General features: G+C 42.6%; 1 protein-coding gene across 1 annotated transcript in view; it reads left to right on the plus strand.

Moving 5' to 3' along the window:
- Nucleotides 1–17,653, plus strand: part of EFHC2 (EF-hand domain containing 2) — a 220,788-nt gene that overhangs the window by 176,286 nt on the left and 26,849 nt on the right. The window contains exons 12-13 of the mRNA XM_040266147.1: nt 7,993–8,190; nt 10,103–10,195. Of these exons, the coding sequence (XP_040122081.1) occupies nt 7,993–8,190; nt 10,103–10,195 (291 nt within the window). The remainder of the gene's footprint in view (nt 1–7,992; nt 8,191–10,102; nt 10,196–17,653) is intronic.

A 17,653-nucleotide genomic window follows, 5' to 3' on the forward strand; every position in this document is an offset into this window, starting at 1 on the left:
TGTAGAGTAAAGGCAAAGGTGATTGCCACTTGAGTCTCTAAGATGAACAACAGTAATCACAGAATACTGCTGCTGCTGCTGCTGCTAAGTCGCTTCAGTCGTGTCTAACTCTGTGTGACCCCATAGACGGCAGCCCACCAGGCTCCCCCGTCCCTGGGATTCTCCAGGCAAGAACACTGGAGTGGGTTGTCATTTCCTTCTCCAATGCATGAAAGTGAAAAGTCAAAGTGAAGTCGCTCAGTCATGTCCGACTCTTCGCGACCCCATGGACTGCAGCCCACCAGGCTCCTCCGTCCATGGGGTTTTCCAGGCAAGAATACTGGAGTGGGGTGCCATTGCCTTCTAGATCAATACAATTACAGCTTCTTTTTAAAGTGCATTTTTATTTTTCTTAAATGATGGGCCAGGAAGTACCAAGATAAGGCTTTGCTCTCAGATGATATTTGAGGTTCACTTTGAAGGTTTTAGAGAAGGAAATGGCAACCCACTCCAATATTCTTGCCTGCGAAATCCCATGGACAGAGGAGCCTGGTGGGCTGCAGTCCATGGGGTCACAAAGAGTTGACATGACTGAGCCACTAGCACAACTTGAAGGTTTAAGTGAGAAAGGGGTGTATCTGATGGAAGTTGGACCTTCATTTTTATCACTGTGGCTTGCAAAAGTGGAGTATGCAGAAAGCAGTTTGATGGATCCTCAATAATTTAAACATAAAATTACTATATGACCCAGTGATTCTACTCATATGTAAAAACACCTAAAGAATTGAAAACAGATGTTCAAACTAAAACTTGTAGCAGCACTATTTACCATAACCCAAAGGGGGATACAACTCAGATATCCACTGATGCATGAATAGATAAGCAAAATGTGGTACATTTGTACAATGGACTAGTATTCAGCCATAAAAAGGAATGAAGTACTGGTACCTGCTGCAACATGTATGAACATGAAAACACTATGATAAATGAGCAAAATCAGACACAAGAAACCATACTGCATGACTCCATTTATATGAGGTATCCAGATTGGTAGTCTGCCGAGAAAAAAAGCAGATTAGTGATGATCAGGCAGAGAGACTGGGGTTGAGGGGAGGAAGAAACTGGAGTGATTGCTTCTTTGTGGTGATGAAAATATTTTGAAACAAATAGACATGGTGATTGCACGACATTATGAATGCAGTAAATGCCACGAATGGTAAATTTTGTGTTATGTGTATTTCACCATAGTAAAAAGAAATGGAATGTGTAAGTTTTGAAAAGATTCCTCATTCTTGGTGAAGCCCATTAACATTTGACAGGGTAGGGTGCTACATGTGATAAACAGAGCAAAACCTTAGCATGACAAGGCTTGCACTGCCTGGATGGGATCCCTGATGCCAGGACCTGGCTCATGTGGGTGCAGCGACCACTAGGGCAGCTGCTCAGGGGCCCCTGGTGTCCTGCACGACTGAAGGCAGTTTTAAGTCGGGGGCAGCTTGTTTGGAATCCTCACATGGAGACAAGAAAAGCAATGGAGTACCAAGCTGTTTATAACCCAGGGAGACAGAAACCCAGCAAATATAAAGTTTCACTGCAGTGAGGCCAGGATAATTTCAGTTTATCCAATGAAAAGGAAAATAAACTTTTATGACCTGGTCAGGCTAGAGTAGTTTTAGTTAAAGGTGCGTGGAAAGTTTCTAGTTATTGCTGCACATGCTCTGTTCCCTCATTCTTGGGAGTGTGCCACTTCTTCATGTCATTTTCTACCCACAAAAGGAAAAAGATTTCAAATAGTTTTTTTTTTTACAATGAAAGTAATATTTGATTATTATAAAAATTCAAAAAAGAGACATTTTATGTATAGGTATTTGCTGCTGTTCAGTAGCTAAGTTGTGTCTGATTGTTTGTGACCCCATGGACTGTAGTACATCAGGTTACAGTCCTGTACATGCCTTTCCTTCAATGTCTCCCTGAGTTTACTCAAACTCATCTGTATTGAATCAGTGATGCCATCCAGCCATCTCATCCCCTGTTAACCCCTTCTCTCCCTGCCCTCAATCTTCCCCAGCATTAGGATCTTTTCAAATGAGTTGGCTCTTTGCATCAGGTGGGCAAACTGTTGGAGCTTCAGCTTCAGCATCAGTCCCTCCATTGAATATTCAGTGTTGATTTCCCTTAGGATTGACTGGCTTGATCTTGCAATCCAAGGGACTCTCAAGAATCTTCTCCACTATCACAATTCGAAAACATCAGTTCTTCAGCACTCAGCCTTCCTTATTGTCCAACTCTCACATCCTTACATGACTACTGGAAAAACCATAGCTTTGACTATACGGACCTGTGTCGGCAAAGTGATGTCTCTGCTTTTTAATATGCTGTCTAGGTTGGTCATAGCTTTCCTTCCAAGGAGCATGCGTCTTTTAATTTCATGGCTGCAGTCACTGTCTGCAGTGATTTTGGAGCCCAAGAAAATAAAATCTGTCACTGCTTCCTTTTTTTCTCCCTTCTATTTACCATGGAGTGGTGGGACCAGATGCCAAGATCTTAGTTTTTTGAATGTTGAGTTTTAAGCCAGCATTTTCACTGTCCTCCGTCACCCTCATCAAGAGGCTCTTTAGTTCCTCTTGGCTTTCTGCCATAAAGGTGGTATCATCTGCATATGTGAGGCTATTGATATTTCTCCCAGAGATCATGATACCAGTTTGTGAGTCATCCAGCCAGGCATTTTGCATGATGTACTCTGCATATAAGTTAAATAAGCAGGGTGATGATATATAGCCTTGACGTACTCCTTTCCCTATTTGGAACCAGTCCGTTGTTCCATGTCCAGTTCTAGCTCTTGCTTCTTGACCTGCATACAGATTTCTCAGGAGGTAGGTAAGCTGGTCTGGTATTCCCATCTCTTTAAGAATTTTCCACAGGTTGTTGTGATCAACACAGTCAAAGACTTTAACGTAGTCAATGAAGCAGAAGTAGATGTTTTTCTAGAATTCCCTTGCTTTCTCTGTGATCCAGCAAATGTTGGCAACTTGATCTCTGGTTCATCTGTCTTTTCTAAACCCAGCTTGTACATCTGGAATTTCTTAGTTCACATACTGCTAAAGCTTAGCGTGAAGGATTTTGAGCATAGCCTTACTAGCATATGATGTGAGGGCAATTGTATGATAGTTTGAAAATTCTTTGGCATTGCCATTCTTTGGAATTGGAATAAAAACTGACCTTTTCCCGTCCTGTGGCCACTGCTGAGTTTTCCAAATTTCCTGGCATACTGAGTGCAGCACTTTAACAACATCATCTTTTAGGATTTGAAATAGTTCAGCTGCAATTCCATAACCTCCACTAGCTTGCTCCGTAGTGATGCTTCCTCAAGCCCACTTGACTTCACACTCTGGGATGTCTGGCTCTAGGTGAGTGACCATGCCATCGTGGTTATGCAGGTCAGTAAGACCTTTTTTGTACAGTTCTACCATGTATCCTTGCCATCTCTTCTTAATTTCTTCTGCTTCTGTTAGGTCCTTATAACCTCTATCTTTTTTTGTGCCCATCTTTACATGAAATATTCCCTTGCTTTCTCCAATTTTCTTGAAGACATCTCTAGTCTTTCCCATTCTATTGTTAAGAGATATTGAGGTGAAACCACTCCAAGGAAAGCCCCTCACTCATTTACAACACTGGTCGTGGAATGACCAGTTGTGACACATGAACGAAATGGAACACCATGCAACTGTGAAAAGTAGGCTGTTGATTGGCATTTATGGGTATGAAAGATGTCCATGCTATGTTGATAAATGTTGTATGATCCCAATGAAACTAAGGATACCAGTACATATATATTGACAGAAAAATGACTGGAAGGATACATGCCAAAACATCTATAATGTTATTCCTGATTGCTGAGCCCCTGGCCAATGTTACTGATTGATGGTCTAACCCAAACTGACTTACTACAATGATGGGGTCCTCTTAGTTGAATTTGGTCTTCGTTTCCCGTTAAAAAGACACAAGCAAAGTGAAATAAAAAACCCAGAGATTCTAATAAGTGGATGTAGGTGAAATATAGTTCCTTTAGGTAGGTTAATATCATAGCTGTGGGATTTCCTACCATCTATCTTAGGAAATTCTTGACCAGAAGAACCTGTAGATTTGTTAAATGATGGTGAAAATGACAAGAAATGTATAAAAGAACTAAAAGCCATTATTACAAAAGACATGACACATGTCTATAGCAGAATAAATAAAATCTTGTATTCCCTCATTTATTTGGACTTCTTGGAAACCGAATTATTGGGTTGGCCAAAAAGTCTTTTCAGGCTTTCCAAGAAGATGTTATTGAAAACCCAAACGAACTTTTTGGCCAAGCCAATATTTCCAGTAAGTGGATTTTTTAGATGATGGAAGCTTCTTTGGTTAGGTACCATAACAGTTTGCATTTTAACCACTTCACTGAAGTTCGTTCTAATGCCTGGTACATGGTTTATGGCTTTCCTGTAGAGAATGTATTGAAAATATGTCAGCCAATTTGTTAGGCTCTGAGGTCTCATGTGAATATGTTGTCATTTGTTTTCTTTTTGCTCTACCAAAACATCTATTTCTGTTCTATTGACTATGCCAAAGCCTTTCACTGTGTGGATCACCACAAACTGTGGGAAATTCTTAAAAAGATGGGAATACCAGACTCCCTGACCTGCCTCTTGAGAAACCTGTATGCAGTTCAGGAAGCCACAGTTAGAACTGGACATGGAACAACAGACTGGTTGCAAATGGGAAAGGAGTATGACAAGGCTGTATATTGTCACCCTGCTTATTTAACTTATATGCAGAGTACATCATGAGAAATGCTGGGCTGGATGAAGTACAAGCTGGAATCAAGATTTCCAGGAGAAATATCAATAACCTCAGATATGCAGATGACACCACCCTTATGGCAGAAAGTGAAGAGGAACTAAAAAGCCTGTTGATGAAAGTAAAAGAGGAGAGTGAAAAAGTTGGCTTAAAGCTCAACATTCAGAAAACTAAGATCATGGTCCCATGACGTGATAGGCATCTGGTCCCATCAGTTCAGTTCAGTTGCTCAGTCATGTCTGACTCTTTGCGACCCTATGAACCGCAGCACGCCAGGCCTCCCTGTCCATCACCAACTCGCAGAGTCCACCTAAACCCATGCCCATTGAGTCGGTGATGCCATCCAACCATCTCATCCTCTGTCGTCCCCTTTTCCTCCTGCCACCAATCCCTCCCAGCATCAGAGTCTTTTCCAGTGAGTCAGCTCTTCACATCAGGTGGCCAAAATATTGGAGTTTCAGCTTCAACATCAGTCCTTCCAATGAACACCCAGAACTGATCTCCTTTAGGATGGACTGATTGGATCTCTTTTCAGTCCAAGAAAGTCTCAAGAGTCTTCTCCAACACCACAGTTCAAAAGCACCAATTCTTCGGCTCTCAGCTTTCTTTATAGTCCAACTCTCACATCCATACATGACCACTGGAAAAACCATAGCCTTGACTAGATGGACCTTTGATGACAAAGTAATGTCTCTGCTTTTTAATATGCTGTCTAGGTTGGTCATAACTTTCCTTCCAAGGAGTAAGCATCTTTTAATTTCATGGCTTCAATCACCATCTGCAGTGATTTTGGAGCCCAGAAAAATAAAGTCAGCCACTGTTTCCACATCTATTTGCCATGAAGTGATGTACTCTGCATATAAGTTAAATAAGTAGGGTGACAATATACAGCCTTGACGTATTCCTTTTCCTATTTGGGACCAATCTGTTGTTCCATGTCCAGTTCTAACTGTTGCTTCCTGACCTGCATACAGATTTCTCAAGAGGCAGGTGGGCTGGTCTGGTATTCCCATCTCTTTCAGAATTTTCCACAGTTTATTGTGATCCACACAGTCAGACTTTGGCCTAGTAAATAAAGCAGAAATAGATGTTTTCCTGGAACTCTCTTGCTTTTTCAATGATCTGGTGGATGTTGGCAATTTGATCTCTGGTTCCTCTGCCTTTTCTAAAACCAGCTTGAACATCTGGAAGTTCGTGGTTCTTGTATTGCTAAAGCCTGGCTTGGAGAATTTTGAGCATTACTTTACTAGCGTGTGAGATGAGTGCAGTTGTGCGGTAGTTTGAGCATTCCTTGACATTGCCTTTCTTTGGGATTGGAATGAAAACTGACCTTTTCCAGTCCTGTGGCCACTGCTGAGCTTTCCAAATTTGCTGGCATATTGAGTGCAGCACTTTCACAGCATCATCTTTCAGGATTTGAAATAGCTCAACTGGAATTCCATCACCTCCACTAGCTTTGTTCGTAGTGATGCTTTCTAAGGCCCACTTGACTTCACATTCCAGGATGTCTGGCTCTAGGTAATTGATCACACCATCGTGATTATCTGGGTCATGAAGATCCTTTTTGTACAGTTCTTCTGTGTATTCTTGCCACCTCTTCTTAATATCATCTGCTTCTGTTAGGTCTCTGCCATTTCTGTCCTTTATTGAGCCCATCTTTGCATAAAATATTCCCTTGTTATCTCTAATTTTCTTGAAGAGATCTCTAGTCTTTCCCATTCTGTTGTTTTCCTCTATTTCTTTGCATTGATCGCTGAAGGTGGCTTTCTTATCTCTTCTTGTTATTCTCTGGTCCCATCACTTCATGGCAAATAGATGGGGAAACAGTGGAAACAGTGACAGACTTTATTTTTGGGGGCTCCAAAATCATTGCAGATGGTGACTGCAGGCATGAAATTAAAAGATGCTTGCTCCTTGGAAGAAAAGTTATGACCAACCTAGACAGCATATTAAAAAGCAGAGACATTACTTTGTCAACAAAGGTCCATCTAGTCAAGGCTATGGTTTTTCCAGTGGTCATGTATGGATGAGAAAGTTGGACTATAAAGAAAGCTGAGCACCAAAGAATTGACCCTTTTGAACTGTGGTGTTGGAGAAAACTCCTGAGAGTCCCTTGAACTGCAAGGAGATCCCACCAGTCCATCCTAAAGGAGATCAGTCCTGGGTGTTCATTGGAAGGTCTAATGTTGAAGCTGAAACTCCAATACTTTGGCCACCTGATGTGAAGAACTGACTCATTTGAAAAGACTCTGATGCTGGGAAAGATTGAAGGCAGGAGGAAAAGGGGACAACAGAGGATGAGATGGTTGGATGGCATCACCGACTTAGTGGACAGGAGTTTGAGTGAACTCTGGGAGTTGGTGATGGACCGGGAGGCCTGACGTGCTACAATCCATGGGGTTGCAAAGGGTCAAACAATACTGAGCAACTGAACTAAACTGAACTGAACTACTCTGCCAAATGATATCAATGCCATTTGCCTTCTAAAGATTCAGATGACTGTACCTTTACACAGCTGTTTTTACTTTTTTCTCTCGTGGGTAGGAGGTGATGGTGGTGGTTTAGTCACTCAGTCATGTCTGACTCTTGTGACCCCTTGGACTGTAGCCTGCTAGGCTCCTCTGTCCATGGGATTTCCCAGGCAAGAGTATTGGAGTGAGTTGCCATTTCTTTCTCTACTCATGGGTAGGATGTGTCAGTTTTTACTTTTTACCACAGAAATATGCTTAATCACTTTCCCCATCTCCAAAACATCTTTCTAACTTACTGATTTATAAGTTTCATACCCTGGGAAATCAGAACCCCAAGTCTGTTACTGTTTTGTGTAAAGTAAGATTAATAGGCATTGAATGAACTCATGTATTTAGTCCCAGAATTTTTGACCATTCAAGGACTTTAAGAATTTACTTCCTGGTTGTAGGCTATTATCTGATAGAAGTTTGACTCTGGGCAAGGTGCCATTTTATTTATAAGCTGCTGTGCTTATAGTTTTCCATTCTAGCATAAGTACCTTCCTGGTTGCTCATAATAGAGAAATTAAATTAAAAAAAAAACCTGTCTGTAGGCCATTGGTAAAGTTTTGTAAAATGGAATTTGGGTGTGCTTTTAATAGAAAGGTAAAATAATCTTAGATATAATTTCTTGAGTGTTTTCCCCTTTTTTTTTAAACAGAGAAATAATGATGAATCTAACTGTCGGGAAACTCACAGACCAAGAAGTTATAACCATTGCACGTCGTTACCGGGTGCCTGAGGACCCATGTCCACATAGGAATGTCCTAGTTGCACAGGCCCATGAACAACTCAAGAAAAATGGTTTTGAGAATTTTGAGAGACTCGTTGCTATGTGTGTATACCAAGATCGGGAAAAGTAAGCTTTTATTTTATTGATTCTAAGAAATCATTTATGTTTCTGTGAAGCTGAGTAATGAAGGAATTTGTATTGTATCAAAAAGGGCAAAAAGAAAATTGGCATGTCTCCTCATACTCCACTAGGTAGCAAAGCCACCTTAAATCATTTTTGGAGATTATCTGGGCACACATATTTCATAGTGATGGATGGTGAACTTTGCTTGTGGATGGAATAGGGGAAGTTCTGTGTCTTCAAAAGAATAGGATGGCCCCTTTGCATTTTCTAACTGGTTTCTAGAAGCTTTCAATTGAAACAGTAAATCAGTGTTAGAAGATTTAATTCTGCAATGGCATCTCTTTACACTATTTTATTAATAAATGGGATTTATAAATATGAGTTTTGTAATATACCAGACAGGGGATTTGCAAGTAAACTTTCTATAAAGTCTCTTTGAAATTATTTCTTCTCAAAAATAATGACACTCTGAATAATGTATTTCTAATACATTTATCATGTTTGCCTTTGAACTTTATTCAGTCATTGTTACAAACCACTGGAGCCCCATCTTAGTATATTTTGGTGTTCATCTTACCCACAGATCTGATATAGTGGTGGGGGAGCATATTCATCTGGAGTTAGAAAATCTTAGGTCTAACTCTAGCCACTGGTTTTGTTACTTCAGACCACTGTCATCTCTTTACCCCATTACTACTTCCTTCATCCCCAAACCTAAAGTCTGTACCCTAAATATCTTAGAAGGACCCATGGTTTTTCTTAATTTGTTGTTGTTGTAGTCACTAAGTCATGTCGAGCTCTTTGCCACACCCCCATGGACGGTAGCCCGCCAGGCTCCTCTGTCTGTGGGAGTCTCCAGGCAAGAATACTGGAGTTGGGTTGCCATTTCCTCAGGGATCCAACCTGTGTCTCCTGAATTCATAGGCGAGTTCTTTGCCACTAGTGCTACTGGGAATGCCCCCAGTTTATCTTACTAGGGATCTTTTTTTTCTCCTAATCCATAATACACCCTTGTTGAGTTGTTATAAAAATGGTATTCTTCCTTGAATCTTTAAGCTTCTCTGAACCTCCTGGAAGACATGTTACCTGAGCTTTGTATGACTCTGCCCTTGCCTTCCAGCCTGGTGGTACCCCTCTTCAGGGTGAGAAGTGTGACCCTCTTTCATTAAAGGAATACCTGTTGGGAAAAGGGAGGCTACTTGAGGAGACAACTCTGAGGTTCTTCCAGATCCAACAAGTCCCAATTCTAGACATAAAGATTCTCTTACCATTTTATAACCTATTGCTAAGAAAGAAGCCCACTTTCTTTCCTGTTAGTTCTAATTTTGCCTGATGCCTGGAAGAACACTGGCAGGGTGAGAACATTAGACAAGCATTTCTGTGCCCCAGCAGGCTGGGGAAAATGACTGTTGGGCTGCTCTGGAGGAAAAAAAAATAGGTGAATGTTAAGGTCCCAGTTGGGGCTTCTAGGTTATATGATTTGGGTCCAAGGAAAAGACTAGAAAAACACCCTCTGGTCATATAATACTTGTGATGGAGGCTCTAGATGCCTGTCAAATTAAGAGATGTTTTCAAATATCAGAACCATTTTTGACTAGTGGTCAAGAATGTAGATCGATTACTTAGAGCAACAATCATGGCTGCAGCCTTAACAGGCTGTACTATCACCAACCAAGAATCTGAATCTTGATGGAACAGCCTTTGTAAGGACAGAATCTAGTGACTTCTGAAATGGAAACAAGCTGGTGAAATGCAATATTACTGTTTTTCCTTACCATGATTCCAGTACCAGCTTTCATATTTATTTCCATGTGCACGCTTTTAGGACACATCTATGTTTTCTTTCCTTTAGCATGTAATTATTACTCAAGAGACATGAAGTATAGAAAAGCTCATTGACCGTGTTTTAATGCAGGAAAAAAGTGTTACCCAGCAAAGACATCAAAAGGCTGTGCAAGTCCTCCAGATTACCTTTGAATGAAGATCTTCTAGGATCCTTACTCTCCAGGTAGGTTAGATCTCCACGCTCATGGACCATGTCCTGCATGTTTTTGTTTTGGAGACAGTTCCTGGTTTTACATCTGCCTTTAACTGCCCTTGATTTACCCTTTACCTCAGTATTGTTTCACTGATGACACATCTCCATTTAATTGTTACAGAAGGAAAACTTAGTCATGATTGTGAATGTCACAGAGCCTCTAATGAATTATTGTTTGAACTTTTTAACATGAAGATGCACTTAAGTGCACACAGATTCATGGGACAAAATGAAAATGAACTGCTTCTTTGGTTGTGAGAGTCTTAGATCTAAAATTTAGGACAGGTTTTTCAGAACAGTAGTTTCTAATGGCTAAAGACATGCAATTAGAGGACCTCGTGTTATTAGCACAGAGCAAGAGTGCTAGATGTCAAGTGCAGAGGTTAGGATGTTGCCAAAGGAAAGCACAGTGAACTGCTTTCTAAATCACCTCTCTTCTTGTACCAAACCTGACTTTTTGACTGCCTGGCACCACCCTCCTAGCCATCCAGACTCTGGTCATCTTTTATGCTTCCCATGGCATGACACCAGCCCCTCCTCTGACTGACTTATCTTGATAATGCTGACATTTGGGGCTGTGTTCTAGGCATTATCATTGCTTTGAGTACATTACCTCATTGACTTTGTGAGAACAGCTTGGTGAGGTCAGAGCTATTATCCTCCTATCTTACATGAGGATGCTGAGGTCTAGAAAGATAAGATTTTGCCCAAAGTCACATAGTCTAGAAGAAGAACTGTGACTTAACCTCTGAACCTTTAAAATGCACATCTTCTGCTTCATACCATTTTGAATTATTATCTACAAATAGCCAGTAGATTGGAATGTCCTGCCTGTTCTGCCTCCTACTTCTGCTGCCTGCATCTTCTCTCTCCCCTCTATTCCCACCACCTCCACTCTTGTTCTGACCTACTTTTCTTCTTGACTGTTGCAGGGCCCCCACATTGGCTTTTCTTCCACCAGCCTCTAAATTGTTAAATCCATCTTTACATCTAGCAGCTAAGTACCTTCTAAGAGCAAGAATACCCTAGTGTCACTCTTCTACTCACAAGCCTTCTGTACCATTTCTTTGTTCTCTAAGGAATGACCAGCTTCCTCAGCTCTGAGCTCTTCTTCTGCCTTCTCCATTGTGGGGCTCAGGGTTGTCATTAGAGCATTATTCTCAAGCAGGGGCTGGAGTGGGCAGTCGTCATCTGAGACAGAAAAAAAAAAAAAAAGGAAGCAGACAAAAACTAAATCCCACATGGGAGAGCTAGGGTCCTTCTGCTCCTAGTATCAGGAGCAGATCAAGAAGAGGCTAATCTTGGTGGCTGTGTGTGTGTGCATTGGATAACCTGGGGTTGTCTTCTAGACTTTCAGCTCTATTTGGTTTTATTTTCTAGCAGCAGTATGAGGGATAAATAGGCCATCCCGGTGTAAAGGACTTGAAATGAAGTGCAGGCTTAGGAGTCTGGTTTCTCCACAGTTACCACATTCTCAAAGCTCTTCTTCCCATTCCCAGTAGTCTAGCCAAATGGCCCATTTAGCTTTTCACTTGTATACCTCCTACCTTCCCACTTTTTTGCCTTTTCTCTTGCTGTTTCTTCAGTAGGAACTAGCTTTGAGTTTTCTTCACCTGCTGAAAGCTTGTTCTTCGTTTGAGACCTGTTTTGCATAGCACTGTATCCATGAAGCCCTCTTGGATTTGGTTGGCTGGTGTGATTATCTCCTGCTAAGGATTCTCAAAACACTATTTATGTTTCTTTCTTTTTTTTTCTTTTTTGTCTCTTACTTTGTAATGAAGATTTGTGAGTAGATATCTGATCCACTCAGATACCGAGACCTACTTCTAACCTGTTTGATTTACTGCCTAAAAATAAGCAGCAGGTTATCACAGCTTGACAGTTTTACCCCCTTACCTTGTCTCCTGTATTCTTTGAATCTGCTTGCTAGCTGTGTAATCTTGTGCAAGTTTTTTGACCTGCCTGAACCTCAGATTCCATACCTCTAGAATGAGATAACAATACCTGCTTCCTCGTGGTTCTTGCGGCAAATTGAGATAACATACATAAATTCCCCAGTGCCATAGCATCTGGTACTAAGTCCTGATTGGGGACTAGGAGAGAAGTGCTCATCAGACACCATAGACCACACGCTCTGACTTAGAAATGAACTGGAAGAGACCTGTGTCCTTCTACATAGAGGAAGCCTTGTTTTTAAACAGTTGGATCTGAATGCCTTTCACACATTAAGCTGTCTTCTAGTCAGGAAGCTGCGGATGTTTATTAAATTATCTCTTGATGGCCTCGGGATGAGTTGTCCTGGAAAGTCCAGTAATGTGGGAGCCTGGCCTCTGGGGGACCTAGATGTTTCTTATCCGGCACTGAGGCCACCAAGTCATCATCCTCTCATCCTCTCAGCAGACTGTTTTGTCTTTGCCTTGACGATTTGACATGAAAGGCAGAAAGATGATTCCCCAACTTGCCGTGAAGCCGGCTCAGTCTCAGATCACATCCGCCTCCGAGCCCCAGCTTAGCTCCAAGGAGGTCATCCCTCTGGGCCACTAAGCAGACCATGTTCAGTCTAACTTTGCCTCTAATTGTGCACTGACCCTTCTCCACACTCAGGGGAAACTTCAGACTAATCAGATTAGAAAATGTCTCATTCCCATTCCCCTCTCCCTCCAATATGCCCTGCCACGATTTGGGTCACATGCTTGATGTTTTGCATCATCTCCGCAGATTCCTTTCAAAGACGGCCCTAATTCCTAACGGGCCCATCAGCCTGCAGCTTACATTTATATTCTGCATTCTTATTGTTCCCCACAGACTCCACAGGGCTTTCCAGAGCCTTGACCAGACTCTCTTTCTGCACAGCCCTCCTGTGGCATGCTAAACCAGAGCCCCTCTGACGTCTACAGTCTCCCATGGGAGACAGGCCCAGAGCTTGTTGACTTGGTTCAGCACACACTCTGCCCAGGGGCATTTTTACCTGCCTTGGGATGGAGCTGGGCAGCTGGTGAGCAGGTGTAGAGCCCCTATGAATTCAGATCAGGAGATGAAAAACTATATGGCTAAAGATTCCGATGATTTCTAGCACCCGGGGATTGTTACTTATATATTTCTCCTGACCCTGCATTTGGGTACTAAGATTTCCCTTCTACTCCACTTCTATTTTTCTTCTGATTCAGTTAGGTCTTTTACTTATTAGCACAACTCATGCTGGAATCAGGACTTCAAAATCTTTTCAAATCTGGTTACCCCAGCCCCCATCAGTTTGTGCTGTGGTCCGCCTGCAATGCAGGAGACCTGGGTTCTATCCCTGGGTCAGGAAGATCCCCTGGAGAAGGGAATGGCTCCCCACTCCAGTATTCTTGCGGGGAGAATCCCATGGACAGAGGAGCCTGGCGGGCTGCAGTCCATGGGGTCACAAAGAGTCTGATGCACTTGAGCAACTAACACACATACACAGCTGGTATGAGGTCACCTTCCTTACCAAACAGTCATTTCACTAATGCACAGAACATCAGATGTAAGTGTTTGATGTAGTGATAGCTATTACCCATAATAGGAGGGACACTCTGTACTGAAACAGTGCCTAGGGCCCTGGAATATTTTGTAAATCCTTGAGCACCTTTAAAGTTACATTTTCGCTGATGGTAGGCATGATTCCTCTTTTTTTGAGGAGGCTGTCTCACTGAATAAATGTACTTCAGCCCCAGATGGAATTAGAATAATAGCCCCCTAAGATACCCTCAACCTTTGTTTCTATTTCAGGCCCTAGGGGTAGAGACGATATCTCATTCAACCCTGCAGTCCCAGAGATGTGTCCCATGCTATTACACTGGGCAGGGGGGAGAAACACGTGGGCTTTATACCCATCAGAGCTGCCTCTGAAGACCAACCCTACTGCCTTCTGCCCAAGTGATCCTTGTAAATGGAATAAACCCCACTGAGCCTTCATTTGGGTGTTAAGGTTTCCTCAGAACTAATAAGCAAGAAATTCTGGTTCTCAAACCATAAAAGGTGGGGAGAATTTTGAGGTCATTCTGTTCTCTGTTCCCAGTGGGCCTGGGGAGTGAAGAGGCACCCTCTTCCCCTGACTGTGGCCTTCCAAAGCGGGACTTAGAAGTCAGTGTGACTCTTTTCCCAGCAGCTCTGCCTCAAGCTAGTCTTTTACAGTTGGCTTTGGGTTCCACAGAATGCCTTAGGACTGGCCTCCCAGGTGAGCTGGTGCCTCATCCAGAAGTATTAGTTAAAATGGAAAAAGTTAACAGGGCTTTCAAATCATCTCATTATGTTCTACCCAGCCTCTCCCCCTGTTCCCCTTGCAGAGGCGTGGTTGGGGCTTAAGTAATTTCACCAACAGTACCTGGCCATGAAGCTAAGGGGCAGGGGTGGAACCGTGTGCTTGCTCATGTTGCAAAGTGTTCGGTGCCCTGGGAAGTTTTGAGAGAGAAACCCCTTTCTTTCCCTGTTCATCTCTTCTCCCTCTCTTCTCTCTCACCCCCGACCCTGACCATACACACAGATGGTTTCTCCTTTTTCAAACATAAGGCGATTTGGTCCCTAAGGAGATCTGTGCTGGGATCACAATTGGAATTTAGAAGCCTGGTGATTTGAGATCACGGAACTTAACTCACTGGCACCCTGGCAGTGCCATCTTGCCAGCTCCTAAGTTGTGACCAACTGGCAACAGTGGCCCAGACTTCCACATTTTTTCCCCTCAAGTGTCTGGTCTTTAAGACTCCCACCAGATGTTTCAGTGTGCACCCTGGGGTTTGTTGGGTAATGAACTGAAACCAAACCCAAGCAAGTGAGTCAAACATGTGTCTTCACTACCCTCGCTCCCTTTCAGCCCTGGCCATGCCGCCAGCCCTCTCCCCTAACTTATGAGATGGTCTTTGTGGCAGAGGGGAACCCACGTTACTCTGGCACAGAATACAGCTGCTGCTGCGCCTATTACCTTCACAGATGGGGGAAATAAAGCATATCAGTATTATTCCCCACGGCAAGGAGATGGATGGCTGTTGTGGTTTGCAAGCCATTCATCATTTTTGGGAGGCGGGAACAAGAGCACCCGTCAAATGACACATTAGACTCACTTCTGAGAACTCCCACCTAGCGAGGCATCAGGAAGCCTACTTGGAGGTCATTATGATCGAGAGGGGAACCAGAGAAATGGCTTTCCCCTCCCTCTTCTTCCACAAACATATCCTTTAGTTTGTGTAGGGAAGGAAATGGTGGCTTGCCTAAGTATCAAAGGGAAAGAAGAATTTATGGAGGCTTTAGGAAAACACTTCAGCACTGTGAGCTAGGACTTTAAAGTAAGCAGGCTGACTTTTTAACAAGCTTAGGCACACTTAAAAGCCAGAATTAGCGTTGCCCTTTAGGGCAGTCACCCTGGAAGGCTGTGCACTCATTCCAACAATGTCGCCATACAAAGTTCTTCTTTGGAATTGCCTTCACAGCCTTTTCAAAGGAATTTCCTCCAGAGTGGCAAATCTTCGTCCTTTGACTGTGAATCAGAGTCTTAGCAAGAGTGAAATGTTGTTTGGCAAGGAGAGAAGTAGTGGATTCAGGTGGAGAAAGAGGATGCTCACATTTTTGAACAGAAGCACAGCGTGACCCTGAAGTAAGAGAGATCTGTCTTCTATATGACTCATAGGCTTTCCCAAAATATTTTGAAAGGATGGATAGGATTTGGTGAATGATGACCTGCAGTGGTCAGGAGACAGGGAGGACTGCTGGGGAGATAATATTCAGGGGAAGTTGACCTACTTGTCCTTACTCCCTAAGAGTTGAGCCTGTGTCCAACTCTAAACTGCTCCTTCTCGTCTCCTTCTCCTCCAACCTGGAGTGCTCCTTTGTATCCTATTCTTGTCTCTCTGACAACCTCATCTGACAGTAGCATATAGTAGATATAGGGTATAGTACCAAATGGAGGTGTGAAAAATCTCACGCTGTCAGTGGTGCAGGCGAGGAAGCTCTGTGCTGAGTTTTGGAGCTGGGAGAAAGACTAGGAGATGATTCCCTTATCAGTGTGCCCCAAATGAGGGTGCTCCTGCCTTTCCAAGTCTGATGCATGAATTGACCACCTGGGAAAGCACTCTGTACTGTCTCTCATCTGCTTTTCACACTTCTTATATTTTCATTTATGCCTAACGGATACTTGCTTATAGTAAAGAAAATAAATCATTCTAAAAAAACTTACTCTGACAAGAGCAGTTTCCAGCCACATCTCTCCCCACCTCCCAGACCCATTCTCAAGAAACAGCCTTTCAGTCTTTCTAGTTGTTTCTACAGAACTTAAAATAGCATGTACATTCTGCTATTTCTGGATTTCTCATTTTTAGATACTAGTACTAATTTCCTGTTATGATGCTTGAGAATTTAGTATAATATTGATTCCCATTACTGGTGTTCTTTCTAGATGCTCTTAGAATCATGTCTTTATTCCTGATGTTCTGGAAATTCATGATGGGGCCTTGTTGGGTGTGTGTGTGTGTGTGTGTGTGTGTGTGTGGTGCACGCCTATATATAGATTGTGCTTAACAGTTTATGGGCCCTTCCAGTCTGGAGACTGTCCTTTGGCTCAGAGAAATTTTCCATTAATTTTTAAATTATTTCCTCCCATCCTTTTTCGTTTTTGTCTTGTGAGAACTCCTATCATTAAGATTTTGGCTCTCTTGAATCTGGATTAAGTTTTTCTTTGTCATTAGGATGTCCTTACCAAGGGGTTTCCTCAACTTTACATTCCACCTTTTCTAATGCATCTTTTTACTACTATCATATTTTTTATTCCAAGAGCACACTTTTGGTTCCTTTTTTGTAGTCTTCTGTTCTTCATGGGCGTAACGTATCTTCTTATGTCACATCTTTCCCTCTGCTACCTGAATTTTCTTTGTCCCCTGATAGCTTTTTTTCCCTGTTGCTGCTTTGACTTCTGTCCTTAATGTTGGAAGCTTTTGGGGGTGGGTCTTCTTGATTAGTGGGTTTCACTGCATGAGTCATCTCCTAGCCTGCATTTTCATTAAGGAATCCTCAGAAGCCACAATCTGGAGATCTCTCAGGGCCACTCAGAGCATCAAGAGAAGAATCCTATCTTCTCCGGCAAGGTTAGGAGGGAAGTGGGTTAAGGAAAAGGAGGAGAAATTAAGCACAGCCACTGATGTTCTGAAAACAGGAAAGGGGAAGGAAGGGGTCTGAGAGACCCAAGTTCAGTGGGTAATGTTCTTCTTCACCCTCCATTGTGCTTCATCTACCCAAGACTAGAGCTTCTTTAGTTGAATTTCTCTGGAAAACAAGCCCCAATCCCCTACAGTGAAGAGTCCAGTGTACAAGGACAGATTCTTGAGGGTCCAGCTGCTCTTGCTGTTTTCAGGCTTTCAAACAGCCCTTGTTTTTAGTACCCCACCTTATCCCTGGGGCTTCCCTCATAGCTCAATCAGT

Source organism: Oryx dammah, unplaced genomic scaffold (genome assembly GCF_014754425.2).
Source record: "Oryx dammah isolate SB20612 unplaced genomic scaffold, SCBI_Odam_1.1 HiC_scaffold_23, whole genome shotgun sequence".
NCBI lineage: Eukaryota > Metazoa > Chordata > Mammalia > Artiodactyla > Bovidae > Oryx > Oryx dammah.